This window comes from Anoplolepis gracilipes, chromosome 13 (genome assembly GCF_047496725.1).
Source record: "Anoplolepis gracilipes chromosome 13, ASM4749672v1, whole genome shotgun sequence".
NCBI lineage: Eukaryota > Metazoa > Arthropoda > Insecta > Hymenoptera > Formicidae > Anoplolepis > Anoplolepis gracilipes.
This window is the reverse complement of record NC_132982.1, coordinates 2,779,908-2,803,399: the sequence shown is the minus strand read 5'-3', so window position 1 is coordinate 2,803,399 and position 23,492 is coordinate 2,779,908. Positions and strand designations below refer to the sequence as shown.

Below are 23,492 nucleotides of genomic sequence, written 5' to 3'. Positions count from 1 at the left end.
ACCCCCCACCAGAGAGACCTCCGGGTACATCGTGGAGGCAGGCGACGGCGGCGGCGGCGGCGGCGGCGGCGGCGGCGGCGGCGGCGGCGCCGTGGTAGAGCCGCGGGGGCGACGAAAAGAGGGGGCGCGAGGAGAGAGTTACCCAGGGTGGTCTCGGTGGTGGCTGGGGGCGGCAGCCTCAAAAATACACCGCAACCACACCGCGCGGCTCCACCGCAGAAGCCGCCATCTTCCACCGCCGAACCGAAACGAGACCGCGCGAGTTAAACACCCTATCCTACTTCCTCCGGAGTAGTAGAAGCTGCCCTGCCACCCGCCGAAGCAACGGCCAGGTGAAGAATCACCGCGACCGCGACCGCGGCTACTACTCTGGCATCCAGTGGCAAAATACAACCGGCCAGGGATATCTCGCGATCCACGCGCCGGCAAACTTTCCGATCGCAGTGTTGATCAGTGCGCGTACGATGAAGACGTACCCGTCAACATGGATCGTCATTGTCGCCTGGATCATTGGAAATTAAACCTTCCCCGTGTGTTCACCAATCTCTTTTCAATTGTCATTCGCCATTCATACCCTTTTCTCGTGATTGATCAAGGCTTCGATCGACGAGGGAGATACACGTGACAGATGCCGTGCGCGGTACTCGCTAAAGTTCGACGAAACTTCGCGCGGTGAGCGCGAAAACGTAACGATTTGAAAAAAAAAACTCTTTTCGATATATATATATATATATATATAGTGAAAAAAATGTATTAATAAGAGAGAAGAAAAGTGAGCAAATATCGATCATGAGGATCTGTGTGGGATGGTGTTTCAAGTACGTGTGATGTAAAAAAAAAAAGGTACGAGTCGGTTCGATCTATGGATTTCCGTGTTTTCGGCGAGCCACGAGTGGTGTTTCTTCGTCGTGGAAGATAAGAAGACTCGATCAAAGAATCAGAAACAAGGGTCGCTGAGATTGCCGACGATTCCAATAAAACGAATTTTCTCCGCGAGTTGGCAATCGAGACGAAGAAGAATTTGCAAACGGATGCTGCCCCCCCTCCCCCGCCCGCGGCAGGATAATGAAATAAGGATCAAAGAAGCCTAAGGGCCCCCCCGCGAGGGCCGAGAAAGCCGCCGAGGAAGACAAATTCTATTCTCGCTGGAAGGAGATATCGGCGTGCATTCGTAATGCGTTCTTCGTCATCGGTGAGACCACGAATTCAGGCTTGCAAGGTACTCGTCGAATCAACTCGACGACCAATAACATGCGGTACTGAATAAAGTTAATATCCCAAACGCAAACGTATCATCCAAGGACCAAGCATCATATCGACATCGATCGAAAGGAATCAATTTTCTCACGTGTACAGTCACTTTTCAGTCTAGAATCTGGAAGAGATAAGACGTAAACAATTGAGCGGCCCAATTCGCCCGGAAAGCTTGCAGGGAAAGCTGACAATTCGATCGAGAGAACCAATGATATCGTTCTCATGACGAATCCTTCGCGAGATGCTCGACCCGAGGATCGGCCTGCCGGCCTAGACTATCCTGATCCTAGGTCAGTGCGTGGTGGTGGTCATCAAGCGAATCCGGTGAGCCAGATCGGCGGGCCGAGAATACGGAGGACCCGAGGCTCGTCGAGGAGAAGGATGCACCTGGCTAACGAGGTTCCTCCTCAAGGTTCAACCGGCGGAAATCACCTCTCCGATTATGCCCTCACCGCCGATTTGCTCGCCGAGAGAACGCTGGATGGGCTTCTCGCCGAACATCCTGGAGAACTCATTCGTACAGGTAAAAGAAAATTACATTTATTAGACCAACATTTTTATGTAGCGCAAAAATAACCTTTGTCATACATGATTATTATTTTTTTTTTTGTTATTTTTATTTTATTACCATAGAAAAAATAAATATGATAGAGAGATGTAATATTTTATATTTTTTAACATTTATATATAAAATCAAAGTGACGATACGTCAAAAGATAATTAATTAATTGCTTTAATAAAAATGAAGCTATTAATTTCTCTCTCTCTCTTTTTTTTACATTCATATTAGGTAGCCCACATGTGGTTTGCACGGTATTGCCGTCACATTGGAGGTCGAACAAGACCCTGCCGGTAGCATTTAAGGTAGTAGCTCTCGGCGAGGTTGGAGACGGTACCCTCGTGACGGTTCGAGCCGGGAACGATGAAAATTGTTGCGCGGAATTGCGGAATTCTACCGCCCTAATGAAAAATCAAGTCGCCAAATTCAACGATCTCAGGTTCGTCGGCCGAAGTGGTAGAGGTAAGTTTTCTACAAGACTCGCATATCTCTTTGTCTAATGATATTAGTGGTGTAATTGATAAGGGGAAAGAATTCGTTGGCATGTTTTCTTTCCTAAAACGTGTTAATACGACACACACACACACACACACACACGCACACACACACACACATACACACATACATATATATATATATATATATATATATATAAAACATTTAAAAATCTATTTTTCTTCACCTTTTACTCTCTCGGTATCTCTGTATTATTTGCTTCACCGAAATAACTCTCATCGGTTGACGTCGAAAACTCGATCGGTCTTTCTGCCTTCTTCCGATGCGGCGTCTTAAATCATTCAGACTTCGCTACATTAAGGTGGTGCCCCGACTGATGGCCTCGTTTTTCCCGCGTCGAAAGCCAAGCCAGCGCCGGGGCCACCACCTGGCCCCTCGTTCCGTCCTCATTTTTAATTCACGCGACAAATACCGTGACCCGGTATCTCCTCGAGCGAACTGACGCTCATGCCACGCGGCAGGGACGAGGGAGGAAGGGGGGAAGAGGTAAGAGGGGCACGCAGAGATTTTTTAATTCCCGGCTCCGCGTTTCAATAATTCAATGTTCCTTTCGCGTCCGAGAGAAGACGGTGGCGCAGGGGTGGCGAGAGGAGAAAAAAATTGGGGTCCGAGGTCTCTGAATAATGCTCCCTAATAATCGCAGCCATTACGAACGGTTAATGCAAACGTTCGTTCCTTGAAGAGGAGCCGAAGCCGGAAAGGCGGGGAGGGGGAAGGGGAAAAGAAGCGACGCGGGAGGACCTAGATCGCAGGAAAGGAGCAAACTTTTCAACGTCCTTTTTTTTTCTTTTCTCTCTCTCCCTTTTCCGTACGTACAAGAGTTGAAATGCGGGGCGTGGGGGAGGGGGAGGGGAGGGGGCGAAGTCGAAAGATACGAGTAACGAGGCGTCCTTTAATTCCTTTAATTCGACCGAGTTGCACCAGGGTTTTCTTCGTTCCGCCTTTCCTCGTCCTTCTTCCCCGTCGACGAAAGTTGAACTTTCGAGAGAAAGAGAATACACAGTCGCCAGGCGTAGCCGGTTAACGAGGGGGATGGTCGACTTGTTTATGGCAAATTGGAAAAGGAAATTGCGGGGGGTTTGCGATATCGGCGGCTTCCCCGACGCGCCACTTTCGCCCCGACGCGACGGTAGACCCTAAACGGTGTCTCTTTTTTGCGAGCCTCTCATCGACTTACTTCGACCCCTCTTGTCTCGAAACACACGATAATAATTCGCGAGTGTCGATGCCCATTTCTTTTTTTTTTTTTTTTTTTTTTTTTTTTTGAAGCTACCGACTTTGAAGCGCACACGTGTTTTAGAACACGATTGGTCTCGCATCCCCCACATTGACCCTCTTCCACTGGAGAGAGATTCAAGATACTCGTCGCGGCAACGATAGAGAGACCCGAGAAACGATTTGCAGAATTTTTTTAGAGACTCGCGAATGAGGATATCGCGGATATATAGGAAATCGTGGGATGGGACGATGGGGTAGCGCGAGCGAGAGGAACCGAGCGGTGAAGAGAGGGTAGAGATGGAGGTAGAGTGGTTGGCTGTAAGCGGCTTTGGTTTCCATGGCAGTAAGCCCTCATTACTGTATTACGGGCAGCCCCTAACTACCACCCGGTATGCAACGATTTTCCTCTAGATTCTCCATATACGAGAGTGACGCGAGATCGTTCCGCGCGCGAGTATCGCGATCGCCGCAGCCGGATCGGCGGATTTTTTTTCCTTCCGCGTCTGACGCCGGCGAATTTTCGCGTCGAGATAAACTCGAATCTCGTTTCGTCATCGAAATATATGCGCCGGATTGAAAAAAATTATGCCCGCGTGTGACAGGCGGGACGTAACGGGAAAGAGCGTATGAAAAGAAAAAAAAACAAAAGGAAGGGGAAAAAAAAATTTTGCTGCAAAGACCGAATAGGCGATCGTTATTATCTCTCTGGGGAAAGAAAGGGGCAAACAGATCCCAGTTGAATAAATCGAAAATTTATGATGTTTGTCGGCGAGTCACGTCGCGCGTATCGCTGCATAATACCGCAGCGAGAGGCGAGGAGCCCCGGAGTGCATTTTATATACAGATTCCTCACGCGTTCCACTCGCTTTTTTGCCCCCGTTGTTTTGCACGCATCCCGTACGCGAGCGAGCGAGCGCGCGCGCGCGCCCGCTACCGACTTTTTCAGCTGCAAATATTTGTCTCACGCTCGCCCGCGGGCTTTGTCAGGCCAATTTAATATTGCGAATGCGGACGAGGAGAATTGATCGTGGTCGAAATGCGTGACGACGTTGATGGGGGGGGCGGAGGGGGGGAGAAAGGGGGGAAAGGGCGACCGAGATCGATGCGGGATGAAGGAAGAACGAGAGCAAGAACTCCCCCTCCCCCCCCTCTCGTCCCTCTTCGGATTCTTGCATCGAAAAATTTTACAGACTCTATTGTTAGATGGCTTCGTATTATATCGAGGTGTATCCTACGTATGAGCAATTTTTCAAAAAATAATAAACTTTGGTAGATATAATATATTTTCATTCATTCATTTATTTATTTATTTATTTTTTCTTTTTTTTTTTTTTTTTTTTTTTTTTTTTTTTTTGATAAGAAATAAAATTTTTCTCGCAGATGTTAGTCAATCGTTTTCCGAGAGAGAGAGAGAGAGAGATCCTCTTTTTTTGTCGCGGATCAACGAGAATATGAGGTCGACGGCGAGAAAAACTTGGACACGTCAAGTTTTTCTCTTCCCCTCCCTCCCTCCCGCACCCCTCTCCGCCCTCTTCTCCCTTGACTCTGTCGTCGATTCGACCCTCTTTTAATCGACTATAATCGCTTTCGTTCGGTCTTACACGCGCTGACCCAAAAGAGGGTACCTCTTCTACGCGCGTGGTGGATATAAACGACGGATATAACGACTACACGCGAATCGGCCAGGGGTCACGGGGGGGAGGAGGGGAGGGGGCGCGGGGAAGGGGGGAGGGAGGGAGATGGGGGAGGCGGCAGCGGCGGAATATTATCATACCGGCGCAGGGGCGTATATCACTCGGCCACCCCTTTCGCTCCCGACAGGGATTAGCGTCAACCTCCGACTGCTAGGAGTCACGGGCCGAGAGTAGCGGAGACGCGGCTGTATATGCATGTTTCTCTGCTGGCGCGTTGGTGTTGGTGGAGGGCGAGGGGGAGGAGAGCGCGACGGGCGGGGCGGAGGGGGGGGGAGGGCGGCGGCGACGGGCGTAAAAACGACGGGCATAAATACCGGAGTTACCTGTGTTTTATGACGGTACCGGCCGAGGTATAGGCAGGAAGAGAGCGCGAGAATCCGAGGGAAAGCTCCGACTATCGACAGCCAGATCCTGACCGATGTCCTGGCGCAACGGATCGCCCCGTCTCGCCCGGAGAGCCGCATCTCTCTCTCTCTCTCTCTCTCTCTCTCTCTCTTTGTCCCTTCTCTCGTGGAAGGAGGACGACTCCCGTTTTAAATCGCCGCCGCATGGTGAACGTTGCAGCGCTGAACGCGAGGGCAAATCCGAATCTTCGATATCTCTTTTATACGATTCGAGAAGAAAAATGCGCGATTCGAGTATCTGTACATTGGCATTACACAGGACGCCTGTAAATTGCCGGGGTAAAAATCACACGCGAGGATATTTCTTGTAAAAAAGATATTTTCCCAAGTCGGTTTTAATAATAGCGATCGACAATTATATTATTATTTAGCGAGTGAGAAATTTACGACGATTTTACGTAACCGTGAGAATCCTTCGCGACACAATCGGCATTGCGAAAAGTTATTCGCCGAAGCTGCCCGTACGAGGTGAAAATGATTTAATAAGTCGTAAAGGTCTCTGTGAGAAGGGTCGACCTTTTAAAATAGCGGCTCTCGTGTTTGGTCGACCGAACAGCTGTTGCATCGGCGATCCTTTGCTTTCAAGCGTGTCGAATCTACTAAAAAGTGACTAAAGACTTTTCCTCTCGATTTACTAATCCCACGAATTATAACATTTTATTATAGCGGGCGTTAATAATAAAAATATTTACTGAATAACGAATGAATGCAAAAAGAACCTATTGTCGGAAAATAAAAATTTGTAGATAAATAATTCTTAAGAGACCTACAACCCCTTGATAGATGGCAAGGATTTTAAATTCGATTTTGCGATACGAAAAAATTAATTTCAGCTGACAACGAGACGAACAATTCTGAAGAGAGAGAGAGAGAGAGATAACGACTTCCAATGTTAGAAGATATTAGTGTTTCCGAGAGAAGAACCCGAATACGCCAGTTAAATCCGCGAGAACGGTTGGCGGATCTCGCCGGCGACCACCTCGGCGACGTTTTTTGCCAATTAAAAATTAAAAAATCCATCCCTCTCGGTCAAGTAAGGGATCGCGGAAGGGATTGCGAGGGCGCGAGGGGATCGAGAGGAGCGCGCGCGGTCCTATGGCGGATGACTGCGCCGAGATTTTCTACCGATTAAACATTATTTTCCGCTCTGGTCTGGCAGTACGAGAGTCGGATATATATACATATATACGCGCGTATCCGTTTCTTTCACATATATTAATTCCACGTTTCCCTACTTTATTTTCTCGATATTTTTCGCTCCTCATTCCGTCGCGCCAGCAGCAAGGCAGGGCTTTTACAAACGCTTCAATGACCACTCGCTGCTACCCCGTCGCATCTGAAAGTCGTTATGCTCGACGTTGTGATTATTGCCAGCGAAAACTGGTCCTCGCGTTAGAAATTTATCCTGCGACAAAATTTCGTCCCCAGTCATTGCGAACTTTTCTTTTTTTTTTTTTTTTTTTTTGCTTACACATAAGCGATATTTGAGTGTATGATTAAACCCCTTCTCACGTATACGCTTTTGACATTTCGCGTGGATGAAAAAAAAAAGGAAAAGAAGGAAGAAGGTTTCCTTTCAAACACGTCACGATGATATACACACGCGGCCTCGTTTGCCACGATTCGGGTAGTCAAAACGTCAGAATCTTAAAACACGACAAACACTCCGAAATAACGATCCGAGCAACCCTCGCGCACTCGCCTCACCGGCAAACAGGGGAGTTTTTAACACTGCATGATCCCTGGGTAAACTTGGGGCCGAACGCGAGCGTTTCCGTGTCTTCTCGCAACAATCCTTGTCGCATAAGTGGACGCGAGCCAACCTCGCCGCCCGAATTAATTTCTCACTCGACTCGTTTTGGCTTGCTAAATCGTCGCGAGGATATTTTAAGTTCCGGCAAAAAAAGTTTGAGTGAAAACACACGTTTCGGAGATACAGTCGCGCAAGCAGTTTATACGAGAGCTCATTCGCACGTTTTTCTTTCTTTTATTCTGCGAATTTCAAAAATATATACTTACTACGCTGTAAAAGACAAATTCTTGAAAAATCTTTCGAAAAAGTGTAGCATGACGGAAACATTCTACAGCCGGCTCGGACATCATAATCTTTATGGATCCTCCTCTCTCGATCGAGTCTGCGATATCAAGCAATATTTTGTGGGATAAAAATGACGTACGACGCGTGGGGATTAGTAATTTTTTTCAGGCTTGTTTGCGCGTACGAAGGATACCATCGAAATCCTCGGCGTATAAAGAAGCGCTGAAAAGAGAGAAAGAGAGAGAGAGAGAGAGATAGAAAAAGGGACGCACAATGTTTTCCAATCTTGTAAATTACGGGATAAATCAGAATATTTCGTCATGATAGGATTATTGCAGGAAAATTTCGGCGAAACGCGAGAGGCGATTTTCACGTGCAATTGACCACGTGTGCAACCGATGAATTAGAAATTTCGCTAGACGTAGGTGAGCCGGGGACGAGAGGACGGAGTGGCTGTAAAGCCCGAAGGGTAGAGAGATCGTTCTTCCAGCGAGTTACACATAATGCCTCATAAACACCCTCAAAATGCCTGCCATCACCCCCTGATTCGCGTTGCCGCCGCGCCTGACACCCGCGCCTGCAATAAACTTCTCGTCTCGTTAGCTTTCAGCCACGAAATCTCTGCGGCAAAATCTTCCACGTCTGTTGCAAAATAACGTTTCGAAACGTCGCTTTCGTACCAATTTAATCGGATAATTAATTAATCAGTGCGCAAGAATTGGAAAGGTTCTCCGCTACTTTTCGACACGCGTCAATTAAATTATCTGTTCAATGTGATTGTTTGCGATTTTTTTTTTATTATTAACGATATATGCTGCCGTTCAAAAGAAGCAATCATACTTTTTTGATTAAACAAAAAAATCTTGTTAATAAAAAAAAAGGCGACTGTAATAATTTATCACACATTTTTCGACTACATTATAGAAAACATTTTCTTCCAATCACATTTCTCGGAAATTAAAAATTAATAGTTAACAACTTTTTGAACGATAGTGTACGTGATGATAAATGATGATATCAAACTTTTTATTATTTAAGAGATAAGCTAGGAATTAAATTTTTCCAAAGCGACGGGAAAAAATAAAAAATTAAAAAACGGAAAATCGATGGTGGGACGGCTTAATATCGAGAGGTGAAATAAAAGTTAAGAACTCTCGAATGCGCGCAAAGTGTAAAATCAATTTTGACTATTCTGCAAGGAAATCTTGTGAAACAGAGCGTGGCGCGAAAATAGCGGCCAATCACCGCGAGAAAGAGGGTGGCGCGCGCGCTGGAAATGGCACTCGCTCCCTCGGCGCGAAGTTAAAGTCCGGTATTTCGGCCCCGGACGGACGGCCGGGTAAGCCGGTTAAATGTCGTGGTTCACCGTAAAAACGCGGTCGTTTACCGTCGAGGAGGGGAGGAGGGGTGCGCTTGGCCGCCGCGCCACCGTAAAATAAAACTACCCGACCGCGCGCGTGTACGTATCCGGCCGCACTTGGCGACACCCCATTATATATGCTGTATAACTTTATTGTGTCGCGCGGGGTCGGTAAAAAAATAGAAAAAAAAAAAAAAAAAAAACCAGTGTATGCCTTGGTGTATTTTGCTTCCTCCCTCCTCCCTCTCCTCCTCCCGCCCCCTGTACACATCGCGTTTCTCTCTTCGGATTTTATCGTTGCTATTTTCTTCGCACGATGACCGCTGAATTCGTTCCTCCCGTGCTTTATTTTGCGTACGCGCGATTACCGGAGCGGCGCGGGGGAAAGGGGGATTATGGGGGGAGGGACGGGTGACGAGGGCAAACGCGTCGAACGCGTGACGAATTCCGCGCGATGCGCGCGTCATCGATTGAAATATTTGTGCCGAAAACACATCGAAATTTAGTAAACGGCCGGACCAGTTACGAGTCGCGTTTTCATCTACGCGTTCGCCGAATATTGTTTCGGGTCATCGGTCCATGGGACTTGGTGAACAAAAAAAAAAAAAAAAAAACCTAAACGTGCGAAAGCGAACTGAAAAAAAAAAACACATATTAAGGGAGGAGAGATATTTATGTTGGGAGAGTAGTAGAAGTTACTTTGGCCTATCGTGTGTGGGCTGCTGTCAAAAAAGCAAAGCTTGCAATTTTGCTAAAAAAAAAAAAAAAAAAAAAAAAAATGTACACCTATATTATATTTATTCGAAAAATTGTTGGAAAAATGATGAAAGTAATGCTATATTTTTGTGATATTAAAAGGGGGGAAATTTTCAAAATATATTATTCAAACATGTTATCGCGCGTTTGTTTCAAAACTTCGAGATAATCGATTAGTTAATTAATATAATGTAATAAATAATAATCTAAAAAGAGAGGGCCCTTTATAATATACATAATTAAAAAAATTAAATTGGAGGGCCACGTGGCATTGGCTTTTATTTGCCTTTTTCTAATTTAATTTTTCAAATTATGATCGATTATTAGGATATCTCATCTATCGAGCAACAGAATGTTATGGAAAGGTAAAACGGCAAAATCGCGCGTGACGAGAAACTGGCGTATTTCAGGGGATCGCGTTTAACCCCGGTGGCATTAACATATTCCAGCCTATCCGGGAACAAACATCGACGCAGTGGCGTCACTCGTTCACCCCTTACTTCCGGCACATTTGTGTTTTATTTCCAGCGAACAAACCCGACGCGTTTCGCTCGAGCCATCGAGCATGTCCTTCGCGGGTAGCGACGAGTCGAATCCGCCAAGAAACTTCGATCCGCGAAGGCTACGACTATTTAATCAATTAAAACGTACAGCTATTATCAAAGACACTTACGGAGAAATTTATTTCAATTCGATATGTAATTTTTTTTTTTCACGGAATAAGATTTAATTAAAAAACGCAAGTGGCGAAATTGAAGAGGTTCACGAAAAATTGAACGTCCTGAGACTATCTCTCTTTCGCGGTCGGCCAATTGAACATGAATAATAGAGTCTACGCAAACCAAGGAGTGCGATATAAAGTCCACGCCTTTATGGTTTTTGATCTGGCAACGGAGCCAAGACGCGGAGAATATGCATGGATCTCTTTCTCTTTCTCTCTCTCTCTCTCTCTCTCTCTCGTTTTACCGCCGGGCGATAATTCTTTCCCGCCTCCAGTCTCACTTTCATTTCAGGGAAGAGCTTCACCCTGACGATCATGCTGCAGACATCGCCGCCGCAGGTGGCCACGTTGTCGAAAGCGATCAAGGTGACCGTGGACGGTCCCAGGGAGCCGCGTTCGAAGACACGTGAGTACAACTTTATCCACGGAGGATAATACGGGGGTAGCGAGACTTTTTCCATACCGCTCTCGTCTAACCGATGGGGGTAACATGGTTTAAATATCCAATTAACGGGAAGAATATAATATATATATATATATATATATATATATATATATATATATATATATATATATAAGATGATGGAAAAATACGTGTAAAATATTGCCGTAGAATAGATATTCGCGTCGATTTATGAATTCATTCCACGTTGCAGGACACCAGGCCTTTCATCCCTTTCACTTCGGGCCTCGTCCGTTCCCCTTTGGACACCCGCAGGACCCGTTGGGATTTAAGCTGTCGGGTAAGTCTCTAATCAAAGACACGCGGCCTCCATCGTCGCGACGAGTTTGCGCGAATACCTGCTGCTTCCGGTGAGGCTCCAGCTTCTCTCTCTCTCTCTCTCTCTCTCTCTCTCTCGGCACGTCTCTCCCCGTCGATAGATAACTAAGTTTGCAACCCTGCACCGTACCCCTCCCTGGGGGAGGAAGGCAACTTTAGCGGGCCAGGCGGGTCGACGCCCTCTTCTCGCGCGCGTTTGGCTTCGTGGCTGCGAAGGGTGTCAAAATTGAGCGTCGGCAGGCACCGACTCAAAATTGAGTTTTGCCACCGGCCTCTAAGTGGAGAAGACTCTGATTAAGCCCCGGGCGTGCGAACTCTGCCTTTTCGTTTCGAGGAAGCTGCTTCGAGAAGCCTGCTTAAGGAAAAGTCTCGCTCTCGAATAAACTTGGATTCTGTTAACTTTTGCCGGGAGTGACTTCTCCCTTACGACACGGCAAAATATTCCCGTCGTTTCGGCAATTTAATCAAATTTTTTCAAAGATTTTTTTGCACACATATTTATCACACGGCTCTTTATATTATTCACGGAAAAACATTTAATAAATACGAGCAGGCATCTAGCGTTTCGCTAAATAATAAATTGTAAAATACCTACGTACGTCGGAATTGTTTTTAGCGCGCGATTAATCATCCCCTTTCTTCGGGACGATAATGCATTCGCTTCTGCGATATAAACGATGGGGTTTTAAACGTTTCATCGTCGCGAGCGTTTTCGAAAAAGTTTTCGGGTATCCAGCCGGGTTCGACAGGACAGTCGGGTGGCACGAATTCCATTGAAACTCGTTCGAAGCTCCAAATTTTGATGGGACTAGCCCGGAGCAGTGAGGGTCGGGTACTGATACTGGTGCACCGACAGTGTATTGTTTCGGCATGATAAGCGGCTTAACGGAGCTTCGCTCCCTCCTATCCCCGAGGCGTACTACGGGATGGCAGTCCTGCCGTCGATTTCTCGCTGCTACCCCTCCCCCTTCTCCCCTGCCCCTCTCTCCCTCTCTTCCCGGCCACCCCCCCGGTCTGCTCAATCAAGAATTAGCCACTGCCGCGCCCGGTAATACGCCGGAGCTTTAACTTTTCTTCCCTTTGCGTCCCTCTCGCCGTCACGATTTTTCCGCCGGATCCTCGTATTTCGAAACAATTTCTGACCGATGGCGATGACGATCGATGACATTTGGATCGATCGGAAAATTAAACGTTGGATGTAAAAAAAAAAAAAAGAAAAAAATTTGAGAATTTTTTACGATTTTTGAATAACGGATATTAAAATGTCAGAAAGATCTGTTTACGATAATCTCAACGGATTTGATTTCACTGAAAGGGAATTTCTCGAAGCTTTCTGTCAATATTAAAAGCGCGCAAATTATATGTCAAAGATATACGAGTTTTATTGGGATACGATTTTAAGCACATCGTACGGACAAATTGTATTTGCGCAATTGGGTCACCTACATTGTGTTCCGAGTTGGGTGCAAACGGTATACTCTCGACGAATATCGATCGGTTTATTTCAAGTGATGTGCTCGCGACTTTTTTTCAACCCTTTCGCTCGGGGTTCGCCATCCGGCTCACAGGTTGCGCCTCCGTTCAGTCCGACGGAGGGTCGGTCAGTCGAGCACCTTTCCAACTTTCGAAACCGGTCAGCCGGGTATCGCTGACTAGGTAAGGACGTTCAAAGAGAGGCGGTTTATTAGATATCTACGCTAGGAGGGTTGATAAGGAGAAAGGGAACGGCCCCTTCAACGCGGGCGTGAGGACGAGTGGCTGGCCGTGCAGGGTTGTTAAGGTGCCCATTGAGGTGTAACTAGGGGATGTTATTAAATTTCGTTCGGGCCTACCTCGACAGCAGGGACGAATTTTATGGGCTCCCTAAGGGCTTCGTGAGAGCGCCAAAGTCCGATGGACGGGCCAAATGCGCCTTTACCTCCCTCCGATCTCCGATATCCACCGTTCTAATTTCGTCTTTTCCGTTAATCTCAATTTATCGAAATGACATGTCGATTCAATGTATAACAATAATTCGATATATTTAATTTCGTAAATACATTTATATTATTTACTTTTAAAAATTAATGTCTATGGTTTTCTCTGAAGCATTCATTTTAAGAATTAAAAATTTCGATTAATTATTAACACACATATTATATGTACAGTATATCTTTTTTAATCAAAAATTATTTACAATTATTATAGTAAATATATAAAGAGAGTATTCCTTTGAATATCTGGCAAAATATATAATAAAATTTAAAGAGACTTTTCCGTCAATTTCAATTTATCATGAAATGACACATTGTTTACTCTTTCGGTATAATTGATTTTTTATTGCGCAAATATATTTATATTATCTTTAAAATCAATGTCTATAATTTTTCCAAAGGCATTGTTTTTAAGAATCTTAAAATTCCGTAAGACATGTTGTAGCGTATCTTTTTCTTATCAAAAATTACATTAACCATAATGCATATAATAAAGATATTTAATCGCAGGCGATTAATTGAATTGAATATATATAAAGATAGTATTTCTTTAAATGTCAAAAAAGTCTGGCAATAAAAGTTAAAAAATTTTTCCCTAATTTCCATTTTTATCGAATGATGTAACGTTCATTTGTTCGATATAATCAATTTAACATATATTTATATTTCATATATTTATATATTATATATTTATAAAATCAATATCTGATTCTCTCAAAACTATTGTTTATAAGAATCTTAAAATTCTGTAATGCACACATTATATAGCAAATTAAAAAAAAAACTTTTTTAATTATTTATATTTATTGTAGTGAGTTTATAAAAATATAATAATAAAATAATTCAAAAAAATATAATAATAATTTAAAAAACTTTTTTCGTCAATCTCAATTTTCCGAAATAATATGTCGTTCAATATATAACAATAATTCGATATATTTAATTTCGCAAATATATTTAGATTATGTTTAGAATCAATGTCTATGATTTTCTTTGAAATATTCTTTTTAAGAATTAAAATATTCTGTAATACACACATCATATAGTACATCTTTTTTTTTACTCAAAAATTACTTACAATTATTATAGTAAATATGTAAAAGTAGTATTCTTTCAAATGTCAAAAAAATCTGGTAGTAATTTAAAATACTTTTTTCAATAAGTCTCGAAATGACAGATCGTTCACTCTTTCGATATAATTAATTTCACAAATATACTTAAAAATATATTAAAAACAATGTCTATGATTTTCACAAAAGCATTTTTTCAAATTTTGTAAACATTATATAACAAATCTTTTTTTTTAATTTACTTACATTTATCTTGTAAATATGTAAAAATAGTATTCCTTCGAATGTTAAAAAAGTCTGACGATAAAATTAAAAAATCTTTTCTTCAATCTCAGTTTATCGAGAGAGAAATGACACGTCATTCATTCTTACAATATAATTAATTTCGCGAGTATATTTATACAAACAATATCTATGATTTTTAGACACAAAATACATTCTTTTTAAAAATCTTAAAATTTTCTAATATATAATATTATACACAAGCGCTCTTTCTTCTTAAAAATTACATTTATTTTATAGTGAATGTGTAAAGATAATAACTTTTAAATGTTAAAAAATTTAAATTCAAACAATAATTCGAAAGGGAGTAAAAAATAAAATCATTTCCGATTCTTTCCCTTGTTGCAGCAATTTTTAAAAGTCTCATAATACACTCGGAAGCGATCACTAGCAAGCTCATGGAAAATTAATGTATCCGGTGACAGACATCACACAGATCGTCGCTGAGATTGTCCACGAAGGAAAACACCGTGATCACGTTCCTCCCGGGAGGCCGAGTCCGTCGTCTTTGTCAGTCTGGCTAAGGGGATGAAAAATCGCGAGGTGCCAAGATTCGAGTTAACAAGAACAGTTCGTGCAGTCCCCAATCTACCCTCCCTCTTTCCGCTCTCTCGTGTCAATTAACCGCCTACGAGGGAGAGAGGCTGAGTAGCGAGAGTAGAGGGGTTGGGGAGAGAACCGGAAAAATCGCGACCCCTGTTTCAATAAGGTGGCCTTTACCTCATTTGGGGGAGATTGTTAGGAACGCTCTCAGTTTAAAACTGTCGCTTCGTTCGCTGGATCGTTTTGCAGTAAATTCGTGACTTTCTTTAAAGCAGACCTCCCCTCTTCTTATCAAACATATAATTCGTCAAAGATAAATACGAGGATTATTTATTTTCATGCACTTTATGTTAAGACCTATAAATATATCACTTTTTTAACATATCGCTATTGATGTGATAAATGTGCGTAAATCTTTTGAACGCTGACAAGCTTTATCGCGGCCTGATCGTTGGATTATGTCTCTTCTGGACCTGATTTGTGACGCGTTTAAAGACTTCTCTTTCACATTTATATGGGAAACCGAACGCAACGACAACCCTTCGGACATACGGTCCTTAAAGGGAACCTTTTTAAGGGTTGTTCCTGTCCACCCCCCGTGTCGAATCACTGCGGATCCTTTAAATTCGCGTCACATTTCACCCCCTACGCGCGTCTTGCAAGGGCGTTCCGTCCCGGGTATTCCGTCTTTTAATCAGGTCCGGCGACCGGGACCTTTCTCTGGAAGCGACGGTAACTAATGACGCTCTCTCTAGCCGTCGGTCTCCTCTCTCGTCTCCTTTCCTATCGTCGACACGAAAATCCACCGAGCCTAAGAGATAGAAAGCTGATAGCGTCTCACAATGTCCTTGTAATCGATATTCATTCTCAATCTGATTTTCTCACTCGTAAGTTTTGCGCGTATGTACTGTCAAAGTAATGTACAATAATAAAAGCACTATTTAATAATAATGTAGATACATAAAAAGGTTCAAGCCTTAGTTATTAATTAATAGAAATTTACGCGCGATACCGATAAAATTAATTATCAATTATGCGATTAATTTCTAGAACTTTAATAAAATTGTGCAATTTTCGAGCGTATATATTATACTTGTAGAATCAATGACTAACAATGGCAGCGTAACCAATATTAAAATTTCAAGTATTTATAGAATCATGAAATGTAATAAACGGTAAAGATAAGTAAAAATTTATGCATCGCTGAGCATCGCCAATTTCTTAAAAGATCCATCATTTTTGCGCTCTTTCTCGACTTCAAAGAGAAAATCTTACGGCAGAGAGATAAAGATGGAAAAGTCGAGTGTGTGTGAGTGAGAGAGAGAGAGAGAGAGAGAGAGAGAGAGAGAGAGAGAGAGAGAGAGAGAGAGAGAGAGAGAGAGAGAGAGAGAGATAGCAATTTTCTCTCGTCCTTTCTCGAAATATCTCCTCGTGGAGCTTAGATCGGTGCCAGGGACCTTTCCAGGGTGGCATTTTAGGGGTTGCTGCGACGCGATAATGAGAACGGGCGCAAAGGGTGGGTGTGCAAAGACATCCAGCCGGCAGTAGCTAGAGGATAGAACACGCGGAGTGGAAAGAGGAGCAATGAACAAGTCGGAGAGTAAGAGAGAGAGAGAGAGAGAGAGAGAGAGAGAGAGAAAGAGAGAGGAAGCAAAGAGGTTAGAAAGTGGGGGAAATCGAGCTCCGCAAGGGTTAACGCCTTAGCGCCAAGAAGGGCGTTTTTAACGCCTGTTTTGCATAGATTTGAATAGATAAGACAGACAGAGGAAAATACGCGAATTAATTTATTATGTATCTCGAGGTGGCGAGATCAAGGAGATTTTAAGGCAAGGCGAAGGGCTTCCCTTCCCCCCTCCCCCCTCGCCCCTCTCCCTTCATTTTACAGGCTTCGAATCAACGTGTCTTTAAGACGCCCTTTAAGTTTCATGGCCTCGAAACTGATGTTAAAACGTTTGAGAAAATTCGAGTATATCACATTATTGGTTTACGCGATTTATTTTCAGATCACTCGGCGAAACTCTGCCATATAATATTGCCGGTAATAATAATAATAACAATAATAATAATAATAATAATAATAATAACAATAATAACAACAGTTGCGGGTGAAAAGTGCAATCGTGAAATTTGAAATCGCGTCTCTCGCGCGCCGACGAGAGTTCTGTAATCGACGTGACCAAATTTAATTCACTCCGCGGCGGGCGCGTCGGCGGCGAAACATATATAAAGCTACGCTTAAAAGCTCATATTACACGTGACGTCACATTACCGCATCTCGGGAACGGGCGCGACCAAAGTACGTGGCACATTTTGAGCACGCTGCTCTCGATAATACATCATCCCTTAAAGTCCCCCCCCTCCCTCCCTCTCCCTCTTCCCCCATGGAAGGTACAGGCAAAGGCAACTAACTCTAGGGCCGTAACGTTTAAGCTTAACATTTCTCACCCCTTAAAGGGTAACGGCGGCTCCTTGAACCCTTTCAGCTTCGTCTCCCGCGGGTTCTATCTCTCTCTCTCTCCCTCACTCTTTCCGAGATCTCGTCGGGGCCCACCCCTCATTAGTCTTCATTTGTTTTCGGAATTATCGCCCGCCAGCCGAACCCAACCCGGCACGCGAGTTCCGTCGAAAGAGGGTGGCACGGCATTTTCGGGGTTTATTAAATTGAAAATATGTTACGTCCGCTCTTTCTCTTTGGAAAGAATGCGCGGCAGTATCGAAAATTTCCATCTTCTCTCTGCGTAAGAAATATTGCAAAAGCTACAGGTTATAATATTCTTATAAAATATTTATATATTAAATAAATATATTTTTTTTTTCAATTTATGGACATTACTTTTAATTATAAAAAAAAAAACTCCACGACAGAATTCTATTAAAACTTGTCCTATTAATTTTATCGCACAAGGACAATCTAATTTTTTTCCTGCCATTTATGAGCAAACTATTATACTAGTATACATCAATGATGCTAAGTTGGAAAGTTATTTTTGAGACCTACATTCGGTTGTTTCGTAACGAGCGAGGAAGAAACTCATAGTCAGTTACTATCAGAGGATGTTCGCACGTCGTGGCCGTCACCTAAGAATCCCGGTGCCTGAAGAGAGCTTACCGAAGCGGTTCTTATTCATGCTGGCTGCCAACGCAAGCCTCCGCTGGCCGTCCGTTGGCCTTCCGTAAGCTCGGTGGCAGCGGGCGCTTTCGCCGCGTCCTCTTATCGTTTTCTTAATCCCCCTCATAAAGTAGGAGGGCTTCGTAGCCCTGAGAGAGAGAGAGAGAGAGGAAACTTCCCTCACGGGCTGCTCAGACCCGTTCAGTGTGCCAGGCCGGTGTGTGTGGTAGGACGTGAGATAGCGGTGTCCTTTCTGGCGAGCGCGCGCGGCTTAAAGAGAGCTTAAAAATCACCCCTACGACCCCTACCGAGCTTTTTCGCGCCCTACCATCCGGTGTAACGCCAAGGGTGGGGGCGTACGTGCGACCAATCGGGCGATCCGCGTGTCTCGGTGGTTACGCCCTCGTGCCAGTGACCGGACAATTCTCCCCGCTTCGACAAAACCCCCCCGTTTTCCCCTGCCTTGCCACCCCGCCGTAACCCCTCTCTCCCCCTCCCCCAACCATCCCCCCGTTTTACCCCTCCAACCCCTCCTTCCCCGATCGCCTTCGTATTCGCGCACGGTGGCTTCGCGCGGCAGCTTTCACGGAATTTTTAAACTGCTCCGCACAGATGACGGCATAATCTGTTATTGATCAAGGTCTTTCGAAAAACCGATAACACGTCGATAACCACGCGAGAGTTGCTTCTTGCACCTCGTGCTCTTTTTGCATCGCGCGACATGCCGAAAATCAATCGCGCGTTAGATTGCTTACGTGTTTTATTATCACGTAAATTGAAAGAGAAGCCAAATTTTCCCCTTCTTTCGTAAATGCAAATTTACGAAAGGGGAGAAGTAGATTTTAGTCATTTTGAGAAACGGCGAGAATGAACTTTGTTGTTTCACAAATGAACAAACAACAAAGGTAGCGGCGCGACTTATGTCAGTTGGTTTGCGTCAGCCGATCACGATCAGACAAACTTTTTGATGTCATAAATTTAATTGCATTCAAACACATGCTTGCGCGGCCACGCGATATTGGCTATTATCGAAAAAAAAAGATGATCGATCGTTTCTCTGAATTCTCTGTTGGATAAATTTAACTGTCCATCCACGTCAAAACCGCCTCTACGTCAAAGGGATGCGTTTCTACGACTCGGACTGCCAGTCGATCACCGTTTACCTGCCGAAAATTATACAACGCCCACCGGTGATGTGCCCACAAATATGTTACGTCTTGTCACAAAACGATCGTATCAGTCATTTTCAGCTACTGTTGTCTGCATTGCGTACTCTAGAGCACAGTTCTACAAGATTATATTCTGTTTGAAAATATTTAGTACGAAGCGCGCCAACATCTTCCACTGCAAACATTTCCGTGCGATATGGAGATCACCGCGGGCGTGATGACAGCGGAGACGCTGAATAAACAGAATCCTCGGAGACGTGTAATCTGCATTTCTTTGATTGCACAGGATTGCAACACCTGGGTCTTGAGCAAGGAGCGGGCCAGGGATGGGGCGGGTTACCTCGAGGATCTCTACCACCGCACTGTCTTCCACCTCCTCCCGGCCACCATCCGCACACACATCCACAACCAACAGTTGGTGCATCGGCCTTCAACCCCTTCCACCATGCCATCGAACAAAGATCGCCGAGGCTGCCTGGACCTAACGCCGGTAATGACACGAGATTTTTCTAGCGAGAAATAAAAAGAAAATTCAGAACGAAATTTCCTATTTTATTTAAGTAACATGACACGCGCTCAGTGTTTTCTCAAACGAGAGAGATTAAACAATTAATAATAAACGTGTGTAAATTATATGTGTGAAAGAGTCCGCAAGGGGCGACTTGGGTCCTATCAGCGTGTCCGTGCGAGAAGTGACGCCGACAACGTCACCCGGAAACCCTGGACCAGGTCTGCTGACGACGGCCTCCGTGACGGCGTCGACGCCACCCGCCGAGTCGACCACTACCACGACGCCCAATCCGTCTGGACATCACTCGCACTTTCAAGGTAAAAGTCGAGATACACGCAATCTGTACGAGTCATGCTCTTTAAGCGAGCTGAAAAAAAAAGAAAAACAAAAAAACAACTGACGTCTTGTTCGTAACGCAGGTCTTCATTTACTGGGTGCCACGGGATCCATCTTCGGATCGATATTTGCGCCATTATTACCGCAATCCTCTTGGCTCTATAACCCTCTGTACCACACGCAGCAGTATATCCTGGAGCCGGAATGGCACGCTCTGGCTCTAAGAATGGCCCAGCAACGACTGCAGAGGCCGGATCAAGCCCGATCGGAGGAGCTGAGAAAACTCAGAAGCAGCAGCGACAGTCCTGAGAGCAGTACCAAGGACGAAGAGCGACGGGGAGATGACCAAGGCGGTTTACGTCGATCCGGATTAGATAGTCCCGACGATAGCATCGAAGTGGACGATAGGAACGATCAAGATTTGAATAGAGACCGCGTGAGAAGCGACGAGTCTATAGCGGAGCAAGACTCTCCGAGAATCTCGCCGATCAGAAGCGACTTGGAGGACGCCGCGTCTACGGATGCTACCTTCCAGGAAGCGTCGATTCACTTACGGCAGAGCATAGAAAATCTGAACGACTCGGATCTTCAGATCGATCAGGAGCAAGTCGCACGTCGCGGTGATCTTACCGTGAAAATCCGTTTAGAGGGCACGGTCGATCTTAGCACGAAGAAGGGTCAGGATAAGGAAAACGTCGGCCAGGATCTGACGACGCGAAGGAAGGAGGATGGAATAGACGTCGAGAGAGAAGCCATCAGATCACGAAGAGAGAGGAGTCCCAAGCCTAGACAGGTGTGGAGACCTTATTAAGCATCGAAATGAGTAAACTCGCTCATCGAGCGCGACAATTTTAACGAATTCCACCATCAAGACGAATATAAATATGGTCTGTAGGTAAATTTTATCGTGTGTTCTTCTCAGAAAAAAAAAAAAAAAAAAAAACTTGATTTCTGTCGAGAGATTGCGCATGTTGATCAATCTCGTCTCGATGATCCGAGATTAAATTCGGAAGCAGAGCCTGTACGATGTTGTAGATTACTTTGGCAATGCTAAGCGATATATCATCATCGTCAAGTTGTTGAGGAATAAATGGAACAGGCTCATAGGACGTGATGTCGAGGTGAAACGTCTGCTTGGAAATTAATTATCGAACGTTTCGGAATGAACTTTTTGTCGGACTTACTTATCTATCCTTATATGTCCGTTGCGGTATCGTCCAAGAACTGTCATGGACTCGAGGACTAACCAGGGTTTACGTTCGCATATAGTATATGTACATATACAGTAATCACCGATTATTATCTAGGTTAATGTTTCAAATACACGGTAAGCACTATCCCCCTCCGTCACTTCCGATTAAGAATACTTAAACTTCCTGAATGTTTCATCGACTACACGAGTATGCGCGCACGATGATCCTGAAGAGTAATCTTTCTTAAATCAGGCTGTAATTCTCATCGTTTTTAAATTTTTTCAGAATATTGTATCATCGGTAAATTAAAAAAAAAAATAGAAAAGAGAGTAAAGAAAATATACTCGTGTAGCAGATGACATTTAGTTTCCCGGTACAAGCGAAATTACGAGTAGTTGACGTTGTAAATATACCACGATCCTTCCGAATCCTGGCCAAGTCACATCCTTTCTCGAACGGTCTCTTTTTTTTACGAAACAACATTGTTGTCGTCGCTGAGACAAAGAGACATTGATATATTACATGGGAAAAACTTTATTGTATAATTATCGTTCATAGGATCCATGAATTGTTTTGACGACATTGTATGTATGTATGCGTGACTATTGGCCTTAATCAAAATCACTTATTGTTTAAGTACGTCATCACGAATAAAGTAATATCATCCGTTCCACGATATCGATTTATTCTCTTCTACGATCACAGATTTCGACGAGGACATGTCACGCAATTCAAACTGGTAAGTGTAAGCATCATCTAGTTTTATATATTACATAATTACAAGCTGCATTATATTTTACGAATATAACAATTTTTAAATACAAAACGTATACCCTTTCATCTCCGATGATTAATTAACATATCTTATATATTAAATAATTCATACAATTAAAAAAAAAAAATCGATAAGCTTAATTCAATATAGTCATATTTATAATATTTCCTTTTATGAAACGCTTTGCGCGCGCGCACTTGAAATAGTCTTACAGTCGCTTCACGATAAAGTGGTGGACAAATTGCAATCGTGTATCGAGCGATCCGCGTGCAACCTAATCCGGCCGGACGAGATGCAGCAGATTCAATAATTCGCCGCGATTGCAATCGAGCGGGATGCACCGCACGCAAAAACGGGCAGGCTCGATATCCGCGCGGTGAAAAGGTCCGCGTGATTGATGGAAAACAGACAAAGCGTCCCGCGTCGACCCCGCGCGCGCGCGCGCGCGCGCCCGCTGACCGCCCAGCGTCCCTGAAATCGAGATAAAAAGACCGCAAAACAATTTTCTACATTATTTTCCGATGCGCGCCGGATCAAATGAGCAATAATACCGGACACGTCGAGGCCCCCATGAATCTTTCTCCGTGTGTTTTTCAACGTGGTTTTCCGACGTGATACACCTACGCGAGCGTGCATGTGCGTGACGTAATATCTTTACGTCACGCGATTATCTTCGTCGCGAGAAGATCTCTTGTATTTTCCGACATTTAACATTCATTAACATGAACGCAAAAAAAAAAAAAAAAAAAAAAAAAATACGTAGTAGATTGAAAGAGATATTAAAGCTTTTCTGTCAATGACTTTTGTGATCAGCTGTTACTTTCGTATCGCTAATAAAATACAACGCGTGTCGCTCTTGATACGGCGGCGTTTCCGAGAACACGTATTTAAATAATAAAAAAAAAAAAAGCGGTAAACGTTCAGGGGTGACACATTCATGGTTTTCCACCTTCTTGTGTCCTCTTTTTTTTTTTTTTTTACCCAAAATCCGACCTATGGTCGAATTATCGCAACAAACTACCCCAATGACGACACGATTAAAATTTCACGGCAAACTGCGTAGGCTCGAACGTTCTCTCATTCTCTTTCTCTCTCTCTCTCTCTCTCTCTCTCTCTCTCTCCCTCTCCCTCTCTCGCCAACAAACTATCTCTGTATGATCCCTCTCTTTGCGCGTCCTGACCGGACTCCCGATCGCCCGTTCTATCCGATCCCCATAGCCCTCGTAACCT

At 44.1% G+C, this 23,492-nt stretch overlaps 1 protein-coding gene across 1 annotated transcript; it reads left to right on the top strand.

Moving 5' to 3' along the window:
• The first annotated feature begins 109 nt into the window (after nucleotides 1-109).
• LOC140672687 (uncharacterized) lies at nucleotides 110-22,292 on the top strand. The gene is made up of 7 exons (XM_072905052.1): nucleotides 110-1,777; nucleotides 2,045-2,275; nucleotides 10,813-10,926; nucleotides 11,177-11,263; nucleotides 19,734-19,937; nucleotides 20,093-20,275; nucleotides 20,378-22,292. The coding sequence occupies exons 1-7, from the start codon at nucleotides 1,477-1,479 to the stop codon at nucleotides 21,103-21,105; spliced, it is 1,848 nt and encodes a 615-aa protein (XP_072761153.1). The 5' UTR covers nucleotides 110-1,476; the 3' UTR covers nucleotides 21,106-22,292.
• The last annotated feature ends 1,200 nt before the right edge of the window (nucleotides 22,293-23,492 follow it).

Coding starts and splice junctions, on each gene's coding strand:
- LOC140672687 (XM_072905052.1), top strand. CDS start 1,477: ATGACGAATCCTTCGCGAGATGCTCGACCCGAGGATCGGCCTGCCGGC. Junction 1,778..2,044: donor TGGAGAACTCATTCGTACAG/GTAAAAGAAAAT, acceptor CATTCATATTAG/GTAGCCCACATGTGGTTTGC. Junction 20,276..20,377: donor ACATCACTCGCACTTTCAAG/GTAAAAGTCGAG, acceptor TTCGTAACGCAG/GTCTTCATTTACTGGGTGCC.